Source organism: Lontra canadensis, unplaced genomic scaffold (assembly GCF_010015895.1).
Source record: "Lontra canadensis isolate GAN:19392208 unplaced genomic scaffold, GSC_riverotter_1.0 scaffold153, whole genome shotgun sequence".
NCBI lineage: Eukaryota > Metazoa > Chordata > Mammalia > Carnivora > Mustelidae > Lontra > Lontra canadensis.
In genome coordinates, this window is record NW_022631147.1 from 1281484 (window position 1) to 1305603 (window position 24120).

Genomic DNA, 24120 nt, shown 5'->3' on the forward strand with positions numbered 1-24120 from the left:
AAATTTACTATCTTAACCACTTTTAAGTAAACAACTCAGTCGTGTTAAGTATATCCACATTTTTGTGAAAATACATCTCCGGAACTTTTCGTCTTAAAAAATGGAAACTATACACTTTGAATAATTCCCTTTTCTGCCAGCCCCCAGCAACCACCATTCTACTTTGTTTTATGAATTTGACTATTTTGAATACCTTATATCAGTATCATGTGGTATTTGTCTTTTTGTAACTAGCTTATTTCACTTAGCATAATGTGTTCAAGGTTCTTTTGTGTTGGAGCCTGTGACAGGATTTCCTTCCTTTTTGTGGCTGTGTAAGATCCCATTTCATATAATGGATATATCTCATTTTGCATTTCCATCCGTCTGTTTGTGTAGCTCCCACCTCTTGGCTCTTGTGACTAACCCTGCTATGAACATGGGTGTACAAATATTTCTTCCAGACCTGATTTCAGTTCCTTTGGATATATATCCAGAAGCGGAATTGCTGGATCCTATGGTGATTCTATTTTTAACTTTTTGAAGAAGCTGCATGTTGTTTCTCACAGTAGGTCACCAGCTTGCATGATCACCATGAGGGTACAAGGCTTCCAGTTTCTCCACATCCTCGCCAACACTTATTATTTTCTGTTGTTGTTGCTGCTGTTGGTTTGGCAGTAGCTTTCCTCGTGGATATGAGGTGATATCTCATTGTGGTTTTGACTTGCCTTTCTTTGGTTATTAATTGAGCATCTTTTCAAATACTTGTTGGTCATTTGTATATATCTTCTTTCGAGAAGAGTCTCTGCAAGTCCTTTACCCATTTTTTTAGTGTCGACTCCTAGAAACTTTTGTTTCTGTTCTGCTCATACCACTCCCCTGGATGTCTGACTCTGGTCTGCCCTTGAGGGCCTAGCAGGCTGAGGGCAGCAAGGACGTTGCCCTCGAGGCATCCCAGGAGCACAGCTGGCTCGTCACCCCCCCAGACTGCTTAACTCTGCCCTCTCCCTGCTGCATTCAACTTGGGATGATTTTACGCACATGACGTGCTAAAGGGTATGAGTTTTCTATGGCTGCTGTAACAAATGATCACACGCTCAGGGGCTTAAAGAACACAGTCCTGGAGGTCAAAGGTCAAAGTGGGCCTGTTGTACTGTATTCCTTCTGTAGGCTCTAGAGGAAGACTCTGTTTCCTTGCCTGTTCCGGCAGATGGAGACCCCTTCCTCCATCCTCAGAGCCAGCTGTGTAGCATCTTCTCCCTTCTCCTCTCCTGCCTCTCGTGTAAAGACTCTTGTGATTATATCAGGCCCACCTGGGTAATCCTAGATAATCTCCCCAACTCACAATCAGCTCAATCACACCTGCAACCTTTCTTTGGCTATATAAGGTAGCATATTCAGTTTCTAAGGATTAGGACGTGGAAATCTTGGGGCGGGGGTGACAGTGTTCAGCCTGCCACACTGGCAGCGGCCACGTAAAGGGCAGTGGCTAGAGCAGTTTGGATAGGCCAGTTTCTCATTAGAAGGGCTTCAGCCTTGACTTGGGTTAGTAGAAATAGAGTGTAGGAATCTGGAGGCTGGGGCTCAAGTTTTGGCTTGACCTTGACCTGGCTGTGGAAGCTAGGGCACGTGGCTTGCTTTCTCAGGTCCTGAATGTCCGTACCTCTGAGGGGAGAGGCTGGGACCAGAAGGTCTCTAGGGTGCTCCGAGCTTGCTCCCATGTTTCACCCCTGCTCTCCTTTTGTCTCCTCACATGGCTTTCTCCCGCTCGCTCAGCAAAAGCCTGGGGTGGGCCTGAAGGGGTAGAAGAGGACAGCTATGTCAAGCTTTGTGAAAATGGCTGCTGGGTGCCAATGAAGGGAGAACAGGACGAGCAGAAGCGAAAGGCACAGGGGCTCCACTTTGTGGCCAGGCTCCTTTCTCCAGCCCGCACACAACGGATCTCTGGCACAAACAAGTGGAAGTCTTACATGCCCAGGAAGCTTGACTGGGCCACACATAGCTTGCACAGTAATTTCATACGAAACTTCAATTATCCTTCTTTTCCAGTTCAAGCCTGATAAGGTCAAATATTTGTAAGCTGCCAGCCAGATGGAAGCCATGGCTCCCAAAGGCTCAGATGTTGTGTAACCCCAGCTGTGTGGTGACTAGCCTGGGCTGTTGTGTTCAGGGAAGTGGGAGAGAGTCTTGCCAACTCCGGCTGTGGCGGTGAGGGCAAGACATCACTAGGTGTTGTTGGTTCTCTTTGGGACGGGTGGTCCCGCTGTATTCTGGAGTGGGCTGGGGGAAGGGCTGGAGAACCGGCGTCCTCCCGGTGCCGAGGAAGGACCGTGCAACTCCTCATGTCTCACACCACCCTTTAGCACTGCCAACTCAAGAGACAGTGCTGGCTTGAAATAGTTAACCACCGGTAAGCACACACTGGTGTTAATGGGTCCCATTTCTCCTTGTGAGATTATTCCTGTTTCACCCATAAGCAACCTGACCACCAAAGAGGTTAGGCTCACTTAGCAAAGATCACCCAGCTCAAAAGGGGAGTGGTGAGACGCAAACTGAGATCTGTCTCATTCCAAAACTCATCTTCTTAGTCCTTTGGTCCTTCGTATCTCCTGGGCTCCTCCCTTCACCGAAGCCATTGCCCTCGGGAGTGGAGTCTGGGAGCCGCAGACAAGGGGAGTGAGGGGAGCCGCAGTCTGGAGGGGCTGACAGCTCAAAGAAACTACGTGCTCTGGCCAAGGCCAGCGGAACACTTTAGAAAGTGAAGCTGACTGGAATTAACCTTTGGGCCGGTCTCGCCTGCTTGACTTGGCTACGTTGGTTTCACGTCCAAATTTAGTTGTGGACTCTGAAAGGGCAAGGTCTGTGGCTGGGCAGATGTTACCAGAGCGTGCATGTGGGTGGGTGTCCGTGTGCATGTCCGTGTGGGTGAATGTGCACTAGGGGAGGCTGGTGCCTTGTCAAGATGGGGACAGCATCTCATGCCCGCCCCAGTGGGGCCCACACACCCAGACATTCCCGACCACTTACCTGGTGCTAGCATGGTGGGGGCCACGGCGTGGGAGCAGACGGGGCTCTGCTCGCAGGGTTATGTCTGAGCAGGGGGAGAAGGCATGCACTTGCTCCAAGGAGATACAAAGAAGGCGGCGGCAAAGGCCGTGGGCCGCACAGAGGAAGGTGGTGGGCTGCAAGTCCCACCGGGGACATGCACGTGTTTGTACGTGCACATTCATATATGTGTGTGCGTGTGGCCCAGGGTGAATGTGTGGTCGTGGGGTAAGTTGCTTTCCTGGACCTCACCTATGGCAGCAGCAGCCACTCTCCCTTCCCCCTGTCACTGACGCCTTTACACAGTCGTGTGACCACGCATGATTTGGGGTCAGTGTGTGGGGGGGCTCCATAACTCCTTGGCTTAAGTGGGAAGTTGAACCAAGCATTTGCCATCCTGAGTGGGAGTCCTAAGCTCCTAGTTTTATAAAGCAAACTGCCTTTCTTTATAAAAGGCAAACGGTGATGCTCAGCAAACAGTGCCTCAGTCGCGGGCTGCCAGGGGACCACCCAGCAGCAAAGCTATGTTTAGTCCCTGCGTGTTTCATATTAAAGGGCACGTCAGTGGGGGACTGAGTGCATAGAGCAGACAAAAGCAGATGCCCCATTTGCCCTGATCACCTTCTCCACCTGCTAACTCTGACCAGGAGAAAGATGGTGTCAAGTCACCTCAAAGATTCCACGTCTCTGTTCTTTTCTTTTGGGAGCTGTTAGCTCCTGTTTCCCAGCTTGGGAAAACCAAATAAATCTAGGAAGGCTGCCGAAGGAAACAGACATGCAAGGAGAGCTAATGAGCAGGTGACTGTGGTTCCAGCAGCATCTGGCTCCCAAACCTGAGTGCATCAGAGAGGACCAGGAAGAGCAGCTTGCTAAGTCGGCGTAGTTCAGAGGCCGGGCGCTGCGGAGGGCAGACACTGCATATCCCTCTGTTAAGGAGTTATGGCCATTCTGGTCCGTGTTTGTTGAGACTCAGTGGTGGGGGTGACCCTAGGTAAGTGGCTGCCCTTTTAGACAGGTGCTTTTCAGATTCAATTATTTATTAGCATAAAGGAGGGAATTGAGGAGTGGGATGGGGGTACTGAGCATCCCTCTAGGAAGCCTATTTCTTTTGCCAGCATGTTCCAAATGATAAACTCTTCTGCCACCCACATGTGAATTCTAGAATCAGTGAGTGCCAAAAATTATATACGATCTTAGAGATCATTTGGTAAACTCCTTCATTTTACTGACAAGGTAAACACAGAGAGGGTGAGGAATTTATCCAGAGTCCCAGGGCTCCCTAGCAGAGGAGGGAGGAGGAGACCCATGTGCCCAGGCCTGGTCCTTGGTCTTCTTGGCCCAAGGATTGCTGATGACCGAGTGAGATAAGCTGGAGGGCTGCATGTGCTTCAGTGGAAATGTGGAGGTTCATCAATGGCTGACTCTGAGTGGGGTCTCTGTACAGGTGCCTGCAGAGGCCTTCGGGGTACTGAAGCCTGATGGCTCTTCTCAGGCCGGGGCCTCCCCATGCCTCTCCTTCATTGCTACAGGCCCCGAGACCCAGCCCACTTTAATAGCAGCCTCAACAATGGAAGCAATACTGATGCCTACAGTTCTCTGAGAACTTCACATAAGGCTGTGCCATGCCACGTGCTTGTAAATGTCTTAAAATCCTTGCAACAGCTCAGAGGTCCTTGAGTCTCCGAGCTGTTAACCAAGTTGCCCAGACCAAAAGGGCTTGTAAGTGGCCACACAGAGTACAAACTTGGGTCTCATGTGACTCCCTATCTTTGCCGTTAGCCACTAGACTCCACAGCTTTCTTTTCTGGCTGCCACTATCCACTTAATTCCGGGGCAGCCTGTCCCTAAAATTCAGTATTTACAGATCCCATGCTCTTCTTTCCCTGCTGTCTTCACAGGCCAGCAGTAGATTCTCATTGTCTTAACGGTTCCAACCCTCCTAATTACTGTGGGGACATAATCGGAGGAGACCCACATAAACAGGGTGACAAAGGTGCGGAGGTGATGGAGTTTTACAGCATTTCTGCAGTGCTGGTTTCTGCTCCATTGAATCATAACTCCATTCTGAGATGAAGAATGAAGGTGACGTTGACCTCTGCCTTCTAGTTTTGGGTTTTCAACAGTAGATGTTCCTGCATCTCCCCATCTGCTCCCTTTTGTCCCAGGCTTTTGATGTACCTGAGTCCTGGAAAAGAATCTGGGCAGCTCTAGAGTCCTATGTTGAACTTGGGTCTTCAAGGACCCCCAATCTAGGGGCAGCCCTTGCTCTGCATCTCTGCCACACAACAAGGGTGGCCCTCATCAGATGTTTTCCTCAGTCCTTCAAGGAGGAAAAGATGGAGGAGAGGGAGACCGCTCCTGAGCAGTCAGGTACTACTGGCCTAGAAGCCAACAGAAGGAAGAGAAAAGGCAGCTTGGGGCTCAGGAAGGAGAGAAAATGCACACACACCCGGGGGGTGGCCAGGGAGAGCTCAAGAGGTTCCTGGCTGCGAGAAGCTCTGAGGAAGGAGCATGGATTTAAGATTCCAGAGAAATTGGAGGGCTTGCGGGTGGCTGAGTTTGTCCTAGCCTGGGTCTCATAGGATGGGGGCCATGTGCTTCTCTCTGCCTTGGTTTCATTGTTAGCGTGGGAATAATGTCACTTGTCTCCTCACCTAAAACTATCAGGATGCTGAGGAGAAACCCCATTCCTTCAGTGAACACTCTTTTTGTACTTCATGTGTGTCAGGCACTGGGCTAGGCAGCAGAGCTACGGAGATGAATGCATCATGGCTTGTCCTGGAGACATGCCAGGTGCCCAGAGCAGAGCCTTTGGACAAGACTGAAACTGTGGAGAGCCAGGCATTGATCTAACATTCTGATCACCCAACTCTCCAGCCAAAGATCTGACACCTGATAGTGAATGGTGCTTGAGAATACCGTCAATGTATTTGGACGTGAGTCTGGTTTCACTCAGTTGTGAAGACATGTTTGTGTATGCGCACGTGTGATTTATCTGAGAATTGGAAACAATTTATGACCAAAATTCTTTGCATCCTTTTCTGGGCCCGAGTCACGTGCTGAGGGCCCGAGCAGAAGGCTGTGCGGGGATGCACGTGAATAGGGGTAGAGATTTGTCCTGCCACGCACCTCTTTCTGGACTAGGCTGAATTCACCCTTCCCAGCCCTTCCTGAAGAACAGCTGCCTTCGCCTTCCAGCTTTTTGTTCCTCAGAAGGCAGCCCCCCCACTTCCTAGATCTCTGTCCTCTTGGAATATTCTTCCAAGTGCTTCAGGTCCAACACTCTCTCTGCTTTTTATAAAAAATTAAATTAAAATTTTAACATTGTTATAATATGGAAAACTTACATAACAGGAAGCTTATCATCTTAATTTTTTTTTTAGTGTGTAATTTAGTGGCATTAAGTATATTCACATTATTGCTCTGCAGTCACCACCATCCTTTTTCATCTTCTCAGTGAAAGTTCATAGCCCTTAAACATGAACTCTTCCCCTTCCTCCCCCAGCCCCTGGCAACCACCCCTCTACTCTCTGTCTCCATGGGTAGGACTCCTCTAAGTGCCTCACAGAAGTGGAATCAGACAGTATTTATTTCATGATGGGCTGACTTCACTTATCATCATGTTTTCAAGGCTCATCCATTTTGTAGCCTGTGTCAGAATTTCTTTCCTTTTTAAGACTGAATAACAGTCCGTTGTATGTATAGACCACGTTTTTGTTTATCCATTCTGTCGATGGATTCTTGGGCTGTTTCCGACTTTTGGCGATGGTGAATAACACGGCTCTGAGCTTTGGTGTGCCATCTGTGTTCGCGTCGCCACCCTCGGTTTTTTCGGATATAGACTCATAAGTGACCTTGATGCATCATATGGCAATTCTGTCTTTAATTTTTTGAGGAACCCCAGATACTTCCTGTAACTATTGCACCATTTTATGTTCCCACCAGCAGCGCACAAGGGTTGGCCTTCCTCTGCTTCCTTACCAATGCTTGCCATTTTCTGACTTTTTAAAGAGTACTATGGGTGTGTGTGTGTGTGTGTGTGTGTGTGTATGTGAAGGGCTCTCTCTGGCTTTAGGAGCTTCTATGTGAACCACATGGGGCCCCAAGGGGTCACAGAGGAAACCCTGGGATAATAAAATAGAAATAAAACAAGGGCTGGAGGGTCCTATTCTCTCTGTTGCCCTTCCTCACTCAGCGGCCCCTTGGGTTGACCTTGCCCTGTGAGCAGATTGAAGGCCACCTCTGAGGATGGCTGAGCACATGCTCGAGCCAGGAGCCCAACCCAGGAGCAGTCAGAGCTGGATGTCAGGCCGACTTTCTCAGCCCTGATCTGCGAGGTCTTCGGGGAGGAGATGGAACTGAGGCACCGAGGAACTCTGTAGGAGTAAGACTGGCTGGGGAGGGGTGATGGGGGCAGGGAGATACCAGACTCAAGAGTTCTAGACCTGAGGCTCTGAACTAGGAGGACTCTTATGGTGTTTGGTTGAGCCTCCTTACTCTCGAGAGGAGGAAGCCGAAGGCCAAAGAAGGAAAGTGATGTGTCTGATCCGCACAGAACAAATGGGTGTTGAAGTGGGGGCTGGAATTTTGCTCTCTTGCCTTCTGGTCTGGTTTTTCTCTTACCAAACTCGGAGAACAGTCGAGATGGCTTCACAGCTCTCTGAAGCTTTGTTTTTACCAAGGAATAGCAGGCTTGGGGCTGGGGGACTTGCTTATTTTTTCGTTGTCTTCCACCTTCTTGTCTGCCTGCTGTCCAGCCGGCCGAGGTTTTGTGGGGATTAATGAGATAAATGGCTTTGACGTTTCCAAATGAAAGAAGCATTATACTTTATACAAAGCATTGTTATTAAATAGCCGGAGAGCGCAGAATACCGGGCTGAATGTGTTTCTTTTGTCCCACCTTAATGAGAATTAGAGACATCAGGAGCAGGACAAATGGGCCGTGGATGGGTGTGTTTGTGCATTATGTTTTTAGTGTGTAAATATGTGCATCGTGCCCCCCCCTCCCTTCCCCGCACACAGAGCAATCCCATATAGTGGAAGGACTTCAGAGACTTTCACCAAGAGAGGTTCCTTGGAAAGTAGAGTGCTGTTTTCAAGGATCTCTGGAATATTCTGCGTTCTGAATGCTCTGGCTAGATTCATTTTTTCACAAATTGACATGATTAAATTTGTGTGTGAGATATAGCACTTTTTAAGAGGTGATTGCTTAACATGGAGGGTGTGCTTCTGGGAAAAAGACTTTTTTTTTTAAATAAAACAGCTTTCATGTTTTATTTTACTTCATTGGCAACGAGGTGTTCTTCTTTGGTGCCCTGAGGCATTATATGTGGACATCTGTGAAAGGGTTCTTATTAAGTATCTTTATATTTGGATAGTACTTTCGTAGACCTAACCTCATTTAGTCTTTACTATTGTCCTGTGAAGAATGTGTTATTACCTGTATTTTACAGATGAGTAAACTGAGAAGTGTGCATCATATGTGCTCAGCAGTGTGGCTGGCGGGGGAACGGGGCCAGGGGCCTGGGCTCTGACCTCCCTCCTCCCAGTGTCTCATTCTGCTCCAGCTTCTTTGAAGGGCTGGCACTGAGATGGATGGCACCCCTCAGACCGGGGACCTGAACCAAGGGGTCCTGGTGTCTTTCCCTACGATGCATACACATACCTGTTCCTACTTCTTGGAGCCTGGCTGGTATTTAATGGAATTGTGGTTACTAATCAAGATGACAAGAAAAAAGAAAGCATCTTGCCCATATAGGTATCTTGGCTAACTTTCAAATCAACTGTTTCACTTTACCCTAAACCTAGATACTTTAAAAAATTTTATTTATTTATTTTTAAAGATTTTATTTAATTATTTCACAGACAGAGATCACAAGTAGGCAGAGAGACAGGCAGAGAGAGAAGAGGAAGCAGGATCCTCACTGAGCAGAGAGCCTGATGCAGGGCCCGATCTCAGGACCCTGGGATCATGACCTGAGCCGAAGGCAGAGGCCTCAACTCAACTGAGCCACCCAGGTGCCCCTAAACCTAGACACTTTTGTTTCCAGAGCGACACAACTGGAGACCCAGGGGTGCAGTTATCCTTTGTCCTCAGTTTAGGTTCAAGGCAGCAGAGGGCTGCACAAAGGCACCTGGTGACTTTTCATGGGACTCTGTTTCTCTGTGGCTGCAGGCAGATGGCTTATATTTTCCTGTGGTGCCTGGGATGGGGAGGAGGAGGGCCTAGGCAGCCTAGGAAGGTGGGTGGCCTGTTTGCCAGGTGGGGTCTGTGGGCACAGCCTACCCCAACCCCCTCAGAATGGGTCTGGCAGTGGCTGGACAAGAATCTGGCACCGGTTTGGCTATAGTAATTTTGAAAGTATACTTAAATGATAAACCAAAACCATAACTTTTTTTCTTTCTGATCACCAAAGAATGATTTACTGTGCAGAATTTGGAAAATATAATAATTTCAAAAAGACCTAGTATTTACAAGATTCTTACTCTTAGAGCTATTCTGAGAGTTTTATATTTATTAACTCATTTGATCATCATAACAATGCTGTGTGACAGGCAGTGTTATGATTTCTATTTTACAGATAAGGAATCTTGGGCACAGAGAGGTGAGGTAACTGTTCAGTCACACAGCTAGTGACTAGCAGAGCTAGAATTTGCATCGAGACCGTCTGGTTTCTAAGTCTGTGGCCCTGAGTTCTGGGCTGAACTGCCTCTCTGAAAATAGATGGGGCCACCTGAAGATAATCACTAGTATCCTTCCTTCCTCACCCCCTCCCCTCCCCCTTCCTTCTTCCCTCCCTTGCACCTATCCTTCTTTCCTCCCTCCCTCCTTTCCTACCATTTTTATAAATTTTTATTCTAGCTATTTACAGGACAAAAATCTAGATAGACACATAAGTTTATTAATGGTGCTTTTTCTGAGGTGGGGGACTTTCTAAGATACTCATTTTTAAACTCTTGGACTTTCCTGCTTTTGAACATTGTGTGTTTTCCTTTCAAGTTTAGTAAAAATAGTAGAGATTTTAAGTCCTTTATGTCAAGTTCTTGATCTAGAAAGACAATTTTTTAAAAAGATTGATGTTTAGTTGAACTACTAGGACTATGTGTTTCCTTCTAGTCTTTCTTCTATGGAAGAAAAAGTGTCTTTTAAAAAAATTGCGGTCATATAGTGCATACATTTTTGGGCCTTATTTCTGTTGCTTAATATGTGGAATTTTTTTTTCTATTTTGTTTTTCAAAACATAGTTTTTATGGCTTCTAAAATTCTGCTATATGGAGGTGGCATCACAGGCCAGTCCCCCTGTGATGGGCTTATAGGTGATGTTCAGTTTGGTGCTGGTATGATGTACACTGTGGTGACTACCTGGGTAGGTTGCTTTGCTGGAGTGTTGGGTAGCTCCTGAGAAGAGTAGTGGAATGATTGAATTCCTTAAAGACTCTCATTAGGAGTGCTAAATTGCTTTCCCTACGGGGCTGATGAGCCCATGCTTCCCGCTGGGCCGGGTTCTGGAGTTCAGCTTCCCCTGCCTCTGGCAGGGCTGCAGAGGCTCCAGGAATAGTCAGACCTCTCTCCCACAGAACAGAAGCTCTCCTGGCCTGGAGGGTCTGAGTCTGTGAGCTTTGAGCTCTGAACCTCAGCAGGGCTGCAATGCCATATGCCATTCCTCTGTAGCTGTGTGGCCGGCCCTTCACAGGCATGGAATGGAGTCAGAATTACTGCTGTTCCCCCAGGGTGCTCTGCCCAGTTCACTTGGCGCAGGATGTGGGCAGATGATTATTAGACAAGTGAGTCTTCCTGTCACCCCATCCTCCCAGCTGGTGGGAAGGAAGGAGGTTGGGACCACTGAATACACTAAAAATTGTCCTTTCAAGATGGCGCTGCCTCCTATGTTCTCTTTCTGGTGATTGAGAGACGTGAAGAGACTCTGTGCCTCTGTTTTCCTACCAATAAAATGGGACCAAAGCAGCAAAACCCTCTCTATCTTGGGGCCAGAAGTTGAATTAATTAAAAATGTCATGGGAAAAAACATGTAATGGGGCAATGACATTTTCAGATATTCACTCATTTGTTCAACACATGCTCCAGGCTGTTCTGGACTCTGGGGATACAGTGATGAACAAAATGGACAAAGGTGCCTGCTTCTTGGGGCTTCCCTTCTGATGGGAGGTAAGAGACAAATATATACCTAATATATGAAATAAACACAGAAGGGGCTTGGCCAGTTGAGTGTCCGACTCTTTATTTCCGCTCAGGTCATGATCTCAGGGTTGTGGGATAGAGCCCCCGTCAGCCTGTGGGCTCAGCAGGGCGTCTGCTTTGGATTCTCTCCCTCTCTCTCTGCCCCTCCACCCCTGCCCCCACTTGCCCACTCCCTCTCTCTCTAAAGAAAGAAATAAACACACACAAGTGACATACTAATCTAAAATAATCGAATAACATCATCTCTGTAAACTTCTGTATAGAAATCTCTGACGGTCAAACAGAAATTCTGCAGAAGAACTTCCACGTGGCAAATGTGTTTTGAGCACCTACTAGGTGACAGCCAGTCTGCTGGGTTTCTGAGGCCACAAAGCTTGTTCCTGCTCTCAAGGAGCTTACAGATCACTGGGAGAATATGAGAAGGGCCCACATACCAGAGTGTAACCCCTCTCAGGTACTCACTAGCCGTTGCCAAGGAGACCTGGAGCCAGTGCTTGGTCTTCTCATTGCTGTGTCAGACTTGTGGCATTCCTCTTGCCTGTCCCCAGACATCAGCATGCGGAAGGCTTTTCCGTTTTTCCAGCTGGATGGTATCTGACCTCAGTCAGAGCTGCATCTATTTCTTTCGCTAAAATGGCTACTTTGCAGTGGCCTTGAAAAAGTAGAAATGCTGACTTTTGATAAACTTGAACTGATCTACTGGGTCCTGTAATTGAGGTTAGCCATCACCAGGGGGTGCCTTTGTTCAAATAGCAGGAGGTGGCAATTTTTGTCCTCTCCCTGTTTGGACATAAGTGGAAGAAATGTTTTATTATCTTTATAGTTTATTATCTTTGGTTGGAAAGTGTGGTTTAGTGTGTGTATCTACCAATTTGTTTTCTAACATTTTTCTTTGCTTGCTCTCTGATGTCAGTATGACCTTGAGTAATGTGAGGGGAATGACTTTATGGTTAGTGTCCTCTAGCCAAGGTACTACTGGGAGATCTCTGCAGGGACTTCCATGGGAGTCCCTCCAAGGATTCCTTTTCCTTTCTTTCTCTCCTTTAGACTAGCTGCCGGTGAAGAACAGAGAAAAGATGATTTAGTTTGCTGGATCACTAGAAGGTGTGAACGATAGCGGTTTGACCACTCTTCCAGTCAGCTTGGGCTTCTGAAACACTCGCAGTTCTTTGCCTTGGTCCCATCATTAGAGAGGAGTGGGATGTAGAATAGGAAAGAGATGGTTTTATTTAAGGCAGTGTCTGGATGATTTAGTCAGGGGGATGGCCACAGATATCCTTGGGTCCTTGTCTTTGTTTTGGAACGTTTGACTGCTGTGGTCACGGGCCTGTTCTGAATATCCCCATCTTTCATGAGCAGTGTTTGTAGAAGGGTGAGGGAAGAGTGGAAGAGAATGCTGTTGAAAAGAGTGTGAAAATGGCTCTGGTGAGAGGTAGAGGCAGCAGATGTGACACACCATGAAGATCCTTTGGGTGCTCGGTCTGGGGAGTGGGTTCCATTTCAGCTGGGATGTCCTAGGGTTCTCTTAGGACCCACTCAGTTTGGGTGGAAGCATCAGCCTCCCCATCTGTCCCTTGGGGTCATTACTTTCTCTTCATTTGTCAAGAGGATTAACCACTGAAAAATGACTTTTGGTTGCTGAAGTTGTTTGTTGGGTCTCAGACCCTCTTATGCTTTGAACACATGCCTTTTTGCACTGGGTGGTTATTTCCTGATCAGAAAATCCACCCACCTATCAGCATCTGAATCAGTCCTTGATTGCTTTTTTTAAAGAAGTTCCATCACAAATTATGCTCTTTCCATCAGGACTTCCTCTTAATGTAGGCCTATGCTGTCCCGTATGATAGCCACTAGCCATCTGTGGCTATTTACATGTAAATTAATTGAAATTAAATAAAATTTAAAACGGCTGTAGTTCTGTAGTTGCACTTGCTACATTTCAAGTGCTTAAGAATCAACAATGGCTGGTGTCTACCCTATTGGACTTCGAAGAATTAATAGGATATTTTCGTCATTGTAGATGTTCTATTAGACAGTGAGACTATAGACTCAGGCAGAGTTCAGATCTACAGTAGACACTGCCATAGTCTTTTTGAGAGGAAACATATTCAATACAGGAATTTAAGGGCTTACAAAATCATGGTAAGTGTTGGGAGAGCAGGTTGGACCTCTAGGAATGACTCCCAGAACAAGGCTGCAGAGCTGACCCATCAAGGGGACTGGGACTGTGGTATAATTAGGCAGCCGGGGAATCTGGAAGCCACTATACCAAGAGCTGGCTCCAGGGTCACACCACCTTATCGACGTTCCAGGCATCAGGAAAGCATCACCAGAGCCTTGTGAAATAGATGGCCTCCTCACCATACTTAGTTTCATTCGCTTCTTGGGTTGGCCAAACTCCATAGCCACATCAGGAAGTCCAGCTACGAGGGAGGTTGGAAATTAGAGTTTCTAGCTCTTTGGCATCTGCAGGACAGGCAGGGACAGCAGACGGAGGTTGGAATTGCTGCTGAGTTAGTCCACTGGTCTACCGCATCTGCCACATGGGGTTGAGCCAGAGCTGAAGCTTTTCTGAGTGAGAACCACTGGGCTTAAGACAGACAGGGCCTTGGGTATCTGAAAACCAGGAGACAGTATCTTCCCAGTTCGAGTTTCCCAGCTATCTCTGTAACACTCTAGATAGAGAAGATTAATGGCTTCCTGCTTTCTAGTCATTTGGTCTTTAATGGGCAGAGAAAGCATGGTTTCTGTTCCAGGTTTGCTGCTGCACTTTTAAAGAGAATGGAGGCCCCTGGTCACTGCAGTGAGATGACAGACAGCAAGAGTGAAATGGGCTTCTGCAAAGGTCTCAGGTGACACCCTGGCCCGAGAGAAAGCATTTCCTTTGCCCTGGGGAGCTTGCTAAGTGAGAAGATGGTTAGGACCTCAGGAGGAAATGCATTTTCTGTTCTCTCCCTGCCCAGTGTGAATTGCTGCTTCTTGCTCCATAAATCAGTCTGGGTTGCTTTTGTGTGTACTAAGTCTTGTCTTTAGCGGTGAGCTCCCTCGTGCACAGATGAAGGTGCTAAGGCTAAGAGGGAGGTTGTGCTGTCGAAGTTCATCTACAGCACTGTGCTTTTCTCCTCACACGTGGCTAATTGGGGATCTCTATATGCCGGGAGTTTGGGCATCTCTAGTCAAGTGTTTGACTAGAACTCTGCCTATTTACATTAGAGGATAAGGGTTAGGGGTTGTGAGAGGGAATTATTTAAGCCTAAGCCTGAGGTGAGAGAAGGAATCACCAAGCCAGAAGCATAAGGAATAACATTCTAGGTATGTGCAAAGGTACTGTGGCATATAAGGAGGGAGCATTTTGGAGGAGTGAAATGAGGCCAGTATGTGAGGATTGCCTTGGACCAGGCTGAGAGGGGAATGAGATGAGCTCAGAGAAGCAGCTGGGGCCAGCCTATGTGGGCTTCATAAGTCATGGCAATGAGTTTAGATTCTGAAGAGATTTATCTGGGAGAATGACAGGAGCTGATTTATGATTTATATTTTTAAAAGGTCACTCTGGTTGCTGCATGGAGATTGGATTGGGGACAAGCAAAGAGAGAGAGAAATGCCAGGGGGCTACTGCAGCCTTCTGGACAAGAAACAGATGGAGGCCTGGGCTAGGGGGTGGCTTGGGAGATGGAAGTCATGGCTCCCAACCTCTGCCTTCAGAAATCCCAAAAACTGGGTGTGCCTGGGTGGCTCAGTGGGTTAAGCCTCTGCCTTCGGCTCAGGTCATGATCTCAGGGTTCTGGGATCGAGCCCTGCATCGGGCTCTCTGTTCAGTGGGGAGCGTGCTACCCCCCCACCCACCTGCCTCGCTGCCTACTTGTGATCTCTCTCTCTGTCAAATAAATAAATAAAATCTTTTTTTTTCAAAGATTTTATTTATTCATTTGACAGGCAGAGATCACAAGTAGGCAGCGAGGCAGGCAGAGAGAGAGAGGAAGGGAAGCAGGCTCCCTGCTGAGCAGAGAGCCTGACGCGGGGCTCGATCCCAGGACCCTGAGATCATGACCTGAGCCGAAGGCAGAGGCTTTAACCCACTGAGCCACCCAGGCACCCCTAAATAAATAAAATCTGAAAAAAAAAGAAAAAAAAAAGAAATCCCAACAACTATATCCAAGAAGTAAGTGGAAGAACCTGAATAAGCTCGTGCTTTAGGGCATAGACGGGCTGACGCCATCAGTTTCTAGTGTTTACCTCTTATCAGCCTTCATCTTTATCATGACATCACCATACTGCTGCTGTTAGCAAATAGATATTGAACATCTTCTGCAATAAGGCCCTAGAGCAGGTGTATGGATGGAGATGGATTAAAGGGAAAAAAAAAATCCACTCTTTCATTCCTGAACACCTTCTGTGTCCCCAGCTCCACAGAGCTGGGGACCCCAAGGAAACATAAGCCACTGCCTCCTGACTTGGACTCTTTCCTTGGACCTTGCCGAGCAGACTGGCCTGTGGCTGACCAGTCTGTGTAGGGGTCTTATCCTCATCCTGGTCTCTTGGAGAGGCAGCAGCCGCTGTGTGTGGGAGGAGGGAGCTGCTGCTGAAGTCAGGGGAGCTGGGCCATTTGACAAATGGGAATCATTTTCTTCTATGTGAGGGCAAGGTCGCCGCTGTGGGCACCCACCTGTTTGTGTGGGGCCTGATCTGCTGAGCTGCTGCTCTGGGGCTCATTCAGGGACAAGAACAACAGTAAAAATAGTTCAGGAAAGCAGGAGCCAGAGCAGGCTTAGATGGTGGCATCTTTTCAGCTGTGGCAGCCAGGAGACAGAGCTTTGAATCGGCTTTATAATTTGAAAATTGGTCTCTTTGCATTGGGTGGTTATTTTGTGCTAATAAAAGCCATCAGAGACACGGTGCTGCTTGCCCTTCCTCCTTGGCACTGCTCTGGGTTCAAAAATGTTGAGCCTAAGGTGGTGATTTTCCATTCCTGGAATTCTTGGATGGTGGTGCCCCCTTCCTGAGTGGGAACCTGGAGATCCTACGAGAGCTGCGGGTCTGGGTGGTGAGCCATACTAGAGGATGGGGGGACATTGCTAGGAGAAGGGGAGGCTAAGCTGGGCCCTAGTGGAGGCTAGCCGGAAGGAGCCACACCTGTCTCGCCCGTATGTGGCTCTGTGTTTACTATGGCAGGGCCCTTAGTCAGCTCACATTGCCGTGATAGTGCTCAGAGCATCCAGGACCAAAATTTTGGAGGCTCTTTTTTTGTTCTTTGGCCGGGGAGAGGTTGACATTCCGTTTTTCCACATGGGCTTCTTCGTATGCGCTTTTTCCAGATGGTGTGCTCCTGAGAGGTCCTTGTGCTCTGGGAATGTAAATAAGGTCACCCACCATGCAGGGTGACCGAAGTTAGCCTGCCAGGACAAGGCTCTCAGAACCACATCTTGGCTCTGAGGAGCCCTGGTCACCTTGCTCCCCGTGTCACCCCCTTGGGGTGCATTGGATGTGAGTACAAAGATTGGAGTTTGAAGACAGTAATCAGCAGGAAGGGGTGGGGTGCTGTAGGCTTGTTGTAGAGGAGATTTGGGGTCTGGAGGGGCTGATGGTGGTGGGGTCTGCTGCTTTTACATAAAGTTAGTCTTGAGACTAACCGGAACTAAAATAGAATCGATAACGTGCTGCCCATACTGAGCAGTGAGGGAGTCTAGGAAGGAAAAATTATACATCACGGACTAAATGGACAAAATGAGAGTTCCAGAACTCCCAGCAAACCCAGTAAGACGTGAGATTAGGCCCCTGTCACTGGTCACTGGTCTCTCCAACGCAGCCGGTAGAAACAAGGACACCTTCTACTTTCATTAATCCCAGAGGCACCCTGAGGGTTAGTGAAAGGGCTGTTCACACAGTGGACTCCTTCCTGTGGAGATCACGCCGAACATCAAGGATGTTCTCAGGTCCAAAATGCAGCAGCGCCTTCAACCTCAAGGCCCGTAAACCCAGTAGGAGATGTGTGCTTTGCTTGTGGCCATGGACGTGAGCGCACACGTGTGTGTGCATGTGGGGCACAGGGCTGAGTTCTGAGGAGGCGGAGGATAGTCTAGCAGTGAACCACGAGTCCTGTACGTGCTGCAGAGCTCTTTCATTGTCTCACTTTGTGACCTTTAATGAGTCATACACTCCTTTGTTTTCTTATGTGTTAAATGGAGATACGGATGCTTGCTGGTTACTGAAGCAGTTCTGAAGCTTCGGGTACCTTTATTAATTCAGATACTGTCTTCGAATTCCTTCCTCTGGGGTATTATAAGAAACATAAAGGCCTCAGTCATATCGGGGTCTTCTTTGCTTTATGCTTAGGATCCACACAGTGAGTGCAGGGAGGGTAACGACAAGGTATGTGAGAGAGAGGACTTCTTGTAGCAAGTGTTGGGTTCTCCATGATCCTGACATTCTGGGTAAAGTACTTTACTCCCAGGGATGCAGCAGCTGCCTGGAGCAGCTGGAGCAGAGGAAAGGGGAGGAGGATGGAATAGACGTGAGACAGGGGCCCGTGCCACATTGAGAATATAGCCATGAATTGAGTCTAGCAAAGAGGCAATTTTCCGGGCCCAGGGGAGTGGGGGCGGGGCTCTAATGCTACAGGGACCAGATGGCAATAGTGCAGGAGGGAACTGTCAGGGGACAGGAAGACAGTGGGCCAGCTGGTACTAAAGAAGACCTGATGTGCTCATCTTGGTATCACATAGGGCTGGTAAAGTCGTGGCATCTGTGATACCATTCCCTACCATTTGTACCCATGGCAGACATCACTAATCTATCAAGACATACTTTCCTCTTATACATGGAGAAGTCTCAGAATCCTCTAGGGCCAGCATATTAGTCTGTCTTGTCAATCAGCTGGCACAAGAGTAGAAACTTATTTATTGTCTGTTGCGGTGTGATGATAGAAAGGACATAGATTTTGGAATTCAGCAAAAATGACAGTCCAGACAGGTACAAGCTTTGTAGCATTGAACAAGCACATTCGTCAGGTCTTTTTTGGTTGCGAAGGACAGAAACCCAATTTGAGTTAGCCTAAGCTAGGTTACTTAAGTAATATAACCAGAAAGCTCAGGGTATGGCTAGATCAGGAGCCCGATGAGGTTGCTGGGGTCCATCTCTAGGACAGAGTGTCTCTGCATCCTGTCTGGCTAAGCCAGGTCATTGCTGATGTCGGGGGGCGGGGGGGTGGAGGACAACAGGGCTGGTGGTGGAGGTGATGGGGTCTAGACAGGTCACAAGGGGAGCAAAAGTCATCTTGAAGGTCAACCGTAGAAGGATGGATCCAAGATACGTGTGGGGAGGGGTGGCTGGGAGAGGTGTCAAGTGTTCATCTGAATAACAGTGAGCTGCAGCAAGGAGAGAGACGGGCTCCCCAAGGCAGTTTGTTCTGGGCCCAGCAGTTTCCCTGCAAGAGCCTTGGGTACACAGAGCAGAGGAGAGGGTCATTGTGGGGAGCCTTGGAAGTGACATATCTGCTCCAACCATGGTTCTCTGGGCAACTGATGTGGCATCAGATGCCAGACTCTCTGCCCACACTGTCACCCCGTTCTCTGCTGCTTCTCTTGATCCTGCTGCACCTGACCAGGTGACAAGTCTCAATGTCGTGCCTCTGTTCTGGGGTACTGCCTGGGCCCAGGCTGAGCTGATCATGGGTAAACCTTGGAAGATCTAGGGTGAGGCATCCAGCTGATCCGACGGGGGAGGGCCCACCAAGTGGGCAGTCCTTTTTTTTTTTTTTAAGATCTTATTTATTTATTTGACAGACAAAGATCACAAGTAGGCAGAGAGGCAGGCAGAGAGAGAGGAGGAAGCAGGCTCCCTGGCTGAGCAGAGAGCCCGATGCGGGGCTCGATCCCAGGACCCTGGGATCATGACCTGAACCGAAGGCAGAGGCTTTAACCCACTGAGCCACCCAGGCGTCCCCCAAGTGGGCAGTCTTAGAGGCAGTCCTGAAGGCTTCAGTTGCCCTTACACCAGAGAAGTGTGAATGCCTCTACTCTGGATTTTATTGGTTCCCAAACAGGGTTCCTCCTTGTGTCCCCTCTACCCTACCCTGTCAATCCCAGCCATGCACAGCTCCCTTTCCCCAATATCGAATGCTATATGATGAATCACTCCAAAACAAAGTGCTTGTAGTAGTAAGCACCTGGCTGCCTCCCACAGTTTCTAGGGGTCTGGAATTGCTCAAGGCTCTCGCATGAGGTTGCGGTCAGATGGTGAGTGGAGCAGCTGGGGAGTGGCTGGGAGTCTCTCCCTGCACATGGGCTCTCTGTGTTGGCTAGTTTGGGCTTTCTCACCCCATGGCAGCCTCAGGGCATGCACTGCGTTGTTTTGAAAGGCACAGACTGTCATTTCTTATGTACTTTATTGGTGGGATGGTCACCAAAGACCAACCCCATTTCAGGAGGAAGGGACATAGATCCTCTTTCCTAATGGGAGGAATGTCAAAGGATTTACTGACATAATGTAAAACCATCACAGCCCTCAGCCTGCTCCTACTCAACCAACACTCATTGCCCAGATGGGTTTGAGGTACCTGGAGGTGACCTAAATTTGGTCCAATGCCTTCATTTCATTATACTATTTTTATTTTTGGAACTTGGGTGCAGAGACTTGAATGAATTACACTCTTCAATTCATTGTGCATTTGTCATCACTGATTCACGCAATGACTCTCTCTTCATTCATTCATTCATTCACTCTTCCTTTTTATCCCTCTATCCTACTTTCCTTTTTTCCTCCTCACTTTCCTTAAACAACCATTGTATTATATTAAATGCATATCCTTTATTTCTGTGTGTTCTTACAAATGTGATCGACAGATCACTTTGCATATGTACCGTTCTCCGGGTCCTCCTTTTCCCACTTGCTCCATTTTTCCAGGTCCATACATGTGCCATGCATGTATGCTATAATGCATACATCTCCTCTGTCTGGTCGCCTAACATGAGTCAGTGAGACTGGAGAGGAGGAGCGACATGCCCAAGGTCACACAGCCGAACTGGGACAAGAATAGTTTTCCTGACTCTTGTTTTCTCAGCAGCACACACTCATGTTTGCATGGTCCGCCTCCCAGGCCCTCGCAATAGTTCGAAATAAGATTTTTTTTTTTTTTTTAAATTGAGAGTCTGTGTTCCTTTTCCAAACTCTCCTGTTTTCTCCCTAGTAACTGCCATCCTCTGTCTTCTGCTCCTGCAGGTTCCAACTATGGGAGCCCACGCCCAGCTCATGCCAACATGAATGCCAATGCTGCTGCGGGGCTCGCCCCTGAGCACATCCCCACGCCGGGGGCTGCCTTGTCCTGGCAGGCGGCCATTGATGCGGCCCGGCAGGCCAAGCTGATGGGTAGCGCCGGCAACGCGACCATCTCCACGGTCAGCTCCACGCAGCGGAAGCGGCAGCAGTATGGGAAGCCCAAGAAGCAGGGCAGCACGACGGCCACGCGCCCGCCCCGTGCCCTGCTCTGCCTGACTCTGAAGAACCCCATCAGGAGGGCGTGCATCAGCATTGTCGAATGGAAATATCCTTTGTGCTTGGGCCTGGGCGGGCTGCCCCCGGGAGCCCCAGCGGGGCCAGCCCCATGATTGCTCCCTGACCCACTGCATCTGCGTCCCTGGGGCGCTGTGTAAACGCAGTTTTTTCAGTGCTGCCCGAGACTCAATGAATCAGAATGTCTGGAGATAGGGCCCAGGGATCTGCTGGAGTGACAAGCAGGGTCTTTTTTCCTCATATATTTTTTTTTTCATCCCAAAAGCCACATTTGAGAAAGCAATCCTGGGAGGTTATGAGATATCATCTAACATAGCTGAGCCTGTCCTGTGATCCGCCGGTGTGGTGGGTGAATAGTGGTCACGTGCTACTTACCCCCTAGGCTTCTTTGCCTCCTGTGTCATGGGCCTGGTGTAGTTTTGTGACCTCTGCTCTCTGTAGGAGGAGGGAGCCCGAGAAATGGGAGAGGGCAGTGGTCAGTGACCCACCCTGGCTCTTGGTTCAAGGCCTAGGAGCAGGTGTTCTCAAACTTGGCTGCACATTGGCATTGTCTGGAAAGTTGTAAGAAAACACAGGCGCCTGAGCCCCACCCAGGCATATACGAAAGTTCTCCAGGTCATTCTCCTGGGCAGCCAAAGTAGAGAGCACTGGCCTGCAGTTTCAAACGCAGGTCCACTTTGCATGTCTACCCGGTGAGTGGGCCCTTCTGAGAAAATGGCTTTGAAGGGCCAGGCTCTCACTATGGAATTACAGACCCCTTAACATCATGGGAATTGTGGGGTGGTGGAGATGGAAAGGATCTTCAAGGTCAGTAGGTCCAGCCCTGACTTGGCCCAGTGATGACATTGGGCCCCACATGGTCATACGGTTAGTGACAGACGGACTAGAACTCTGGGACTTAGTGTTGGGCATTTTCATAATAAGAATTCATTCAGGCGGGTTATCATGTCTCCTGGGGCTCAGGATGGGAGGGTTCTATGTTATCCATGAGCTTCCATGGAAAGATTGAAGTGCTTTAGTAGGTAGGGGTTGAAAGGCCAAAGAAGATGGCTCGGGAGGGAAGAGTTTCTGTTTAGCAAGAAACGTCAGTTCTGTAAATGTTTGAAGCACTCAACTCAAAAGGTAACTTTAAGAGAAGGCAGCATAAGCCACGTGGCGGCTGGAGAGCTGGCCATCTGTCCTGAGTGGCTGGGCAGGCTTCCTGTTCCCAGAGGACCGGGTGAGAGGCCCGGCTCAGAGGCCCGGCTCTGGGCAGCCCCAGCATGCTGCTGTCACAACGGCTCCATCAGAACCATGCAGTGGGAGAGCTGGGGCCCATGTGGGTCAGGTTCCCCCAATGGAGAGGGCACTGAGGCCTGGAGAAGCTGAAGATCTGGCCCAGATCACACAGCCTGCAACTCACAGAGCTGGGTTTTAAATCCAGGTTCTCCAAGTCCCCAGTCCATGCACGTGCCCCTCCCCATGCACCCACAGCACAGAGGAGACGTACTAGGGTACATGTTCAGGGGACACTGTCCAGCCCACAGGGATGTGGAGGGACCTGGATCTGGGGCCTGGACCATGCCCCATCATGGTGCTGCCCCCTGTATTCTGAGTGGTCACAGGTCATTGGAATCTCCAGAGCTTCCATTTCCTCATCTCCAGTGGCAGAAACCAGCGAGGGCGGCAGGGTCTGTGCCTGTGGGATCCTGCTCAGAAAAACACGTCAGGGGACGTGTTCCGTGCGTATGAGTTAACTTCATCAGCTCTGATTTCCCCTCCTGGGACGGACAACTCCCTGAGAGGCAGCCCTCTGTGCAGAATGGAGCAGCAGGTGGTGATTTACTGGCCTGGGAGGAAGTGAAGAGGGGAGAGAGCAGCACACAGGGCAGGAGGGGGAGTGTGGGAGAGTGGGGGCTTTGTAATGGCGGTGTCTGGGGCACTGTCCATGGAAACTGGTCACAGAGCCACAGGGGGCCCAAGGCAGGGACTTGTGAAAGGTCCGTTGACCAAGTCAGCAGCAGTGTTAGCCAGGCCGTGCCACCCCAACCGGGGGAATGTGCCCTCCCCTCCTGCAGGAAAGGAAGCAGGCCCAGCTTCCACAGCGCGAGTGGATGGCGTTCCCACATTGCCCTGGAAGGATAGCTGGACAGGTCAGGAGGTGGTCTGGTGTACTCGCCTGTCTGCGTTCCTGGAAAGAGTGGAGTCCAATGCTGTCATTAAGAAGGAAAGACAGTTTAAAAAATGCTCTGGCTGTCACAGGGTGACACAGTACGTTTCCAGGTTTTACCTGGCTTCTCTTCCACTTTGCAGTTGGTGGCTTTTCTTATCTGCCTGATTGGTTTCTTTATACATTATCATCTCTAGCAGTAGCCGGGGACTTTTAGCATAAGATGATGGATGGGTCGCCTGGATTAGGGGAAGGTGTAGAAGTGATTATGTAAGAAACACCCAAGCTTAGCCACCACCCACTTTGGTGGAAGGAACGAGTTGACATTTGAGGACAGGTGCATGAGGTCTGACTCAGTTGAACCAATGTGCTGTAGCCCTGGTGGGGGGTGGGGGGGGAACAAGGGACCAGACGACGGGAATGAAACCGACCAGCCCCTGGACAGAATGGGACTTTCGTAAGCAGGTGGGGAACTGGCTAGGAGGGAAGGAGTTTTGTGGTAGGAGTTTCATGGTAGGAGGTCTAAAGTATGAACTTTCTAAAAATGCTTCAGAGTGACGTCAGGAGAGATCAGCTTAGATATCAGTGTAGAGTAAGTCATCCTTGCAAACTCTGACTTGAGAACCAGACTTCCTAGGTTTGAATCCCATCCGACCACAAGCTATGTGACGTTGGGCAAGTTAGCGTTTCACCTCTCTGTCTCCTCCGATAGAAACGGGGATGGTAACTGCATGTTCAGTTCGGGGGTTTGCGCGAACAGAGCAGGGCCCAGCACCACACAGTGGTGTCAGCCACTGTCCCACCTGCTGTTGTCACCGTCTTCAACACCACCAGCGTCCTTACTGGTTCCTTGGTCAACTTAAGGGGCAGCATGGCCCATTGGAGAATATGGGTCAGTAGGTCTGGTTCTGGCCCTGGTCCTGCTACTTGTCAGCATGGAACCTGGGAGAGGTTGTTTTGTTTTCTGTGTCTGTCAAGTAGGGGGTTAGGCTGCACGTCATCTTCCTGATATCAGGGCACACACAGAAAATGACAGCTTTCATGAGGTGTGCTGGTAAATGGACCCCCAGCTACACCTGTGCGGCCGAGGGGGCTCCATGACCAGCACAACGGCTAAAGCCATGACCAATGTGCCTTCCAGGCCCAGAGTTGCCCTGTTAACGTAGGTCAGAGGCCATTCACGGTGGGGGAGTGAACGCTGGACTCTGTGCTCAGGGTTCTAGGCGTGACTGGGAAGTACCCG

At 49.1% G+C, this 24120-nt stretch overlaps 1 protein-coding gene across 45 annotated transcripts in view; it reads left to right on the forward strand.

The window, feature by feature from the left end:
* The window catches only part of CACNA1C (calcium voltage-gated channel subunit alpha1 C), a 708196-nt gene that overhangs the window by 124482 nt on the left and 559594 nt on the right, over positions 1 to 24120 (forward strand). For all 45 annotated transcript variants that reach the window (XM_032844463.1, XM_032844462.1, XM_032844471.1 and 42 more), the window contains exon 2: positions 20438 to 20759. In XM_032844463.1, the coding sequence (XP_032700354.1) occupies positions 20438 to 20759 (322 nt within the window). The remainder of the gene's footprint in view (positions 1 to 20437; positions 20760 to 24120) is intronic.